The following is a 4932-nucleotide window of genomic DNA, read 5'->3' as shown; positions in this document are numbered from 1 at the left end:
CGAATGCGGGCGTGGCCCAGCCATGCACTTCCGCGCAAGTTGTGTCCCCGCGGTGGCCGGCAGACACTGTCACGCGCCACAACGCGCCGCCACAACCCCCGGCCGCTGTGAAACTAGAGACTGCTACGGAGCCGCATGGCGCGGTGGACGGCACGAGCAGCCACAACGACTGGAGAAACGGCAACTCTATGAAGAGGGAAGAGCCAGAAGTGGTACCAGCACCGTTGCCACAACCACCACCATCACCATTAACAACAACAACAGCAGCAGCGGCCGTAACACCGGTGGTGGAAGAGCCATTTGTTGTGAATTCATCGAAGGAAACGAGGGGACGAAAACGTACGCGACACGACTCGGCACCGGACGCCGTAGAAGAGAAGAAAACCAACAAGAACAGCTCAGTGGCAAATGATTTCGGTGTGCGCCGTCGTGGTCGACCGCCCCGTAACGCGGGGAACAGCGACACCACCGCCCCTACCAAGAAAAAGAAAGGAGATGTCATTCATTGGGTGTGCTGCGACTTGTGCAGCAAGTGGCGCATCGTGCCGGAGAAGATACCGGCGGATACGGCAGAGTGGCACTGTGTGATGCGGGCGGACGGAACGACGTGCAGTGACACTGATGATGAGGTACGCATGAATCACTCGAAGAAGAAACGGTAAATCTGCCCAACGGAAAGCGGGGTGACGGAAGGATTATGCGGCTGTTAATGCGCCCGTGTGGCTTCATCTGTGTCTTTCTCTTCCTCCCGTTCTCTTTCGCCTCCACTCGCTGTGTGGACGTGCGGGCGTGCATGTGTGTTTCTGCCTCTTCATGGGTGTCTGTGCCCATGGTTGTGCTTGCGGAGATGAAGCAGCGTCAGCGTTATCAAGAATGAGCGAAGTTGGGGAGTATCCTCACTGTTTATGGCACACCTCTGCCTTGCCGCTCCTCCATTCTCTCTCGTAACCCCTGCCCTTCTCTTCCCCTCCTTCTCTTCTCTCTCCTTTTGTCACAATGATTCATGTTGCTGGCCTCATCAGAGGGAAACTCAAACACGGATCTCAGCAAGAAGAGGGAAGCCACGAGACTGTAAGGTCCGAGCAGTACGCCCATACAAGGAAAGGAAGAAGAAAAGAAACGTTTTTCGACTAGTATTCACGGACGCACGCACGCACACATATACCTACCCACTGTAGAACATTCGTTTTCATTGAACACAATAATTCGTACTTACTCTGCTTTCAATATACCTCGCGTAGTGAATGGCAACCACACTATGCTTGGTCTGTTCCAGGTGCGAGCATCCCATCTGCTCCCGTGATGACCTCCTCATGACAGCTGTGGCTAAAGGGACAACGGAGAATGCCTTTGTGTACAATCTAGAAGACCTGCTGAATCTGGAAGTCTCCGTGCCGTGCTACAGTGGCGATGAAGTGGCCGAAGTGAGTGTTGTTGTCTCAGAGAAAATACTCACAGCACCATTGCCGCCGGCAGCACGGCTTCTAGCATTAGAGGCTGTTGTAGAGTCGCAACGCCTGCAGCGACCGCAGCAAGAGGTGTCGCCGGACGCTGGTGGGGTAGCACATGCACCAGGGGGAAGTGATCGTGACACAGCTCATTCTGGAGGCACATCCTTCATGAGTGGTGACACCACCGTTGACACAGGGACCGTCGAGGAGGAAAATGACCAAAGCGAGGCGAACCCGACACAACCGGAGCAGGTCTCTTTAAACAACAGTATCAATGAACATGTGCTTCGGTCGTTAGCGCGCTTCGGTGGAGTGAAAGAGTGCCGTGTGGACTTAATCTGTGTCAAGGAGGACGTTCAGTTGGGCGGCCTTGTGTTATGCACTAAAGATCGCAGCGCCGGCGTGCCACCAGCACCACCCTCGTCGAGCTCACAGGGTGACGCTGAGAACAGCAACACCAACGACAATGCACCGCATTCCCGCGTGCCGCACTCCATTGTTGAGGCGGCGCACCGTCCACCGCCGCCCACACAGTGGTCGACGCATCCCGGCAACCTCGTTGTGGAAGAGGCATACATCCAGGTGCGGCGCCGCACTAAGACGGCACGGTGCCCGTGGTTCGAGGCCTACGACTGCCGCGGGCGGCTGGAGTGCTCGGACTGTCACCTCGGACTTGGTTTCCTGTTCGTGCGCAAAACGTGCGAGAGCGCCTCACCACTAACACCGACAGAAGACACGGTGGAGTATAGGAGTGTGGCGCAGGCGGATGAAGGGAATGTCGAGGGCGTTCACGAACCCCACCAAAAGAGAGAGCGGAAGGAAGACGAGGGGCGATGCGACGGGGGTGGAGAGCACCAGCAAGAACAAAAGTCTAAGGATGGCGGCGGCGCGGATCAGTATCCTGACACCTTTGTGGGTTTGGAGCTCAAAAAGATCCGCCAGCGTGAGTGGGGCCTCCGAGATTTCCAAAAACGATACGAGCAGGCGAAAAATCTCAAGACTTTTCGCGAGTTGTTTCCTGAGGCGGAGGAGCTTGAAAGTCTGTACGGTCGCCTCACAGCGCTCCGGACGCAGTCGGAGCTTTATAACAATCTCCTTCGCAAGCACAAGGAGCAGAATGATGTGCAGAGTGCGCTTCTCCAAAGTCAAAAGGAGCGCATTCACACATATGAAGAGAAGCTTCGTACCATGCAGCAAATCATTGAGGCGCAGCGGGCGCAGCTCGAGATGCAGGGCCGACAAATCAAGCATCAAGAAGAACTTGTGCGAAATCACAAGAGTCAAGTTGTCACGCAACAACATCAGATACATGTAGAGCAGCTGTTGCTCAGCGAACAGAGCAGAACGATCGAGTCACAGCGAGAGCAGCTGACTCTTATACAGACCCACTTGCGGGCTCGGATGATGAAAGAACAGCTAGAGGAACGCTGCGGTCAACTTACCACCCTTCTTCAACAAGCCGAGGAACAACATCAGACACAAAGCTCTGTACTTGCTGCTGTCACCACACCGCTTCAAAGCAGGTTGCGTCCCACAACCCCTTTGATGTCGCACCCTACAGGCGTTACAGGGCCTGCATCCCGTGATGATGAGGTTGTACAACTAACCGATGAGGATTCTACCAAAAGGGAAGTGGATTTGCAGCAGTACCGAGCAAATCAAAGCAATGTATTGCCATCTCTTCCTGTTGCTCGCATTGGAGGAGCTAGTGGTAGTGGTGGGAATGAGATTAAAAGTGGTGCGGTGGAGTGCTGGTCTCAGAGGTGGGCAGAAAAAGCTTCACCAGCTGCCGTTACAACTAGTGGTGAAAAAGTTCGGCCTACAAATACCTCTGAGCTGAGTACGGCTGAACGCACAGCGGCGATTATGCGCAGACTTGCGGAGGAGCGTGCGCGTCGGTGCGCTGCGGCGGAGTCATCAGGTCCAACCAGCAGATCTATGAAGACTCCAAAGGTGGAGGATGGGGTGCGGACTGCGGGGGGCGTGCAGGTACCGAGTGGAGAAAGCAGCAACAGCAGCGAGAGTAACAACGCGTGTCCCCATCCTTCACGGCGGGAGGAATAAGAAGAAAAAAAGCCTCCTAACTTGGCTTCGGTACTCTTGAGTATAACCTCACCGTTACATTTCCCTCTGTCATAAGCACCTATCCGGAGAAAGCGTTTTTGGTTTCTTCCTTTTGCATTGTTACACCTACGCACACCCAAACACAAAACAAACGCGCACGCGTTTCAACAGAGCTGAGAGCGGGCTGGGTGGCGAAACGTGGCCGGATACGTTTTACAGGGATGGGCAGATGACGAGTCAAGCAAACTGAGTGTCTGTGTGCGTGTGTGTGTGTGTGAGAGAGAGGTCTCCCCACCCTTCCGCTTCAAACTTTTTTTTTTTCCTTGGGGCCCCCACACGAGGACGGCGCCAGCAGTATGGAAATGGGGAACTGCGCCCATGTGAGTAAGTGCAGGATGAAGGGCGGAGGCTAACCTGGGAGCAGATTCATTGCGCTGCCCCACCACCACCACCCCAAGAAGAAGAAGAATAAAAAAAAATGCAGCGGATTGGAAGTATGACAGTAAGTTAGCACCAATCTCTTTCCCTCCCCCCCCCNATATATATATATATATATATATACACCCACCCTCACTATTGCTGTCGTATTGTTGCTGTTTGCTTCCTCTTCGAACTTCTAAAACTAAATCACAGAAAGAAAAAAAGGTGGCATGTCGGTGAATGCCCTCGAGGAGGAGAACAAGGCTCTTCGCACCAAGGTTGCAGCACTCGAGAACGAGCTCAAGCAGCGCAATGCCGAGGCGGTGAAGCTCCGTAACGAGATGCAGCAACTCGCAAGCGTGAAACAGAAGAACGAGTCCCAGCAGGAGACCATTTTGGCGTTGCGAAGCGAACTTGATTTCGCCCGCGCTGCCCACACCTCGGCTCTGGAGGCGCTTGAAAAGGCGAGGAAGGACAACCGCGCCGCGGAGCACCGCGAGCGGGTAGAGCGTCTGCAAGCCCGCCTTGCTGATGAGGAGCCCCACCCACAGGCTCCGCCGGGCACCGCAACACAAAAAACCGCCACTGCTGGTGGTATCGTGATGACGAGTAGCGGGCCGCAGGTTGTCTGCAACAGCTCCGACATTTCCTCTCTCGGTTTTGGGCGCGTGCAGCGCCCGGTGGATTTTCTGGGCGGTGCGCAGAACGCGCTACACCGGACAGGTAACACTGCGCATGCGAAGGAAGGTGAGGAGAGTGAGGTGGAACGCCTCATGGCGATGGCGAGGGATGGAGCTATGATGGATATTCAATATGCTGATGTGGATGATCATGAGGAGAAGAAGCTGCGCGAGCGGCTGGAGGCGCTGCGGCGCCGCTGAGGACGTGCAGTCAATTGTGTGATACGAAGTTTCGTAACGGGTGGTACAGTTGTGGAGCAGGAGCGGGTGAAATCTACTGGTTGGAGAAAAGGTATGATGGTGCCTGTTCCGCTTCC

At 54.9% G+C, this 4932-nt stretch overlaps 3 protein-coding genes across 3 annotated transcripts; all 3 read left to right on the top strand.

The window, feature by feature from the left end:
* Positions 1-188: 188 nt before the first annotated feature.
* Positions 189-662, top strand: DQ04_07011050 (hypothetical protein; the record flags this gene model as incomplete). Its single annotated transcript, XM_009314985.1, has 1 exon — positions 189-662. The coding sequence occupies one exon, from the start codon at positions 189-191 to the stop codon at positions 660-662; it is 474 nt and encodes a 157-aa protein (XP_009313260.1).
* A 582-nt stretch (positions 663-1244) lies between these two features.
* Positions 1245-3515, top strand: DQ04_07011040 (hypothetical protein; the record flags this gene model as incomplete). Its single annotated transcript, XM_009314984.1, has 1 exon — positions 1245-3515. The coding sequence occupies one exon, from the start codon at positions 1245-1247 to the stop codon at positions 3513-3515; it is 2271 nt and encodes a 756-aa protein (XP_009313259.1).
* Positions 3516-4165: 650 nt separating this feature from the next.
* Positions 4166-4816, top strand: DQ04_07011030 (hypothetical protein; the record flags this gene model as incomplete). The annotated part of the gene is made up of 1 exon (XM_009314983.1): positions 4166-4816. One exon carries the CDS (start codon positions 4166-4168, stop codon positions 4814-4816), a length of 651 nt encoding a protein of 216 aa, XP_009313258.1.
* Between the last annotated feature and the right edge of the window lie 116 nt (positions 4817-4932).

Source organism: Trypanosoma grayi, assembly GCF_000691245.1.
Source record: "Trypanosoma grayi strain ANR4 Tgr_701_V1, whole genome shotgun sequence".
Lineage (NCBI taxonomy): Eukaryota > Euglenozoa > Kinetoplastea > Trypanosomatida > Trypanosomatidae > Trypanosoma > Trypanosoma grayi.
Note: the sequence above shows the minus strand (reverse complement) of the source record. Positions and strands in the feature narration are given on the sequence as shown.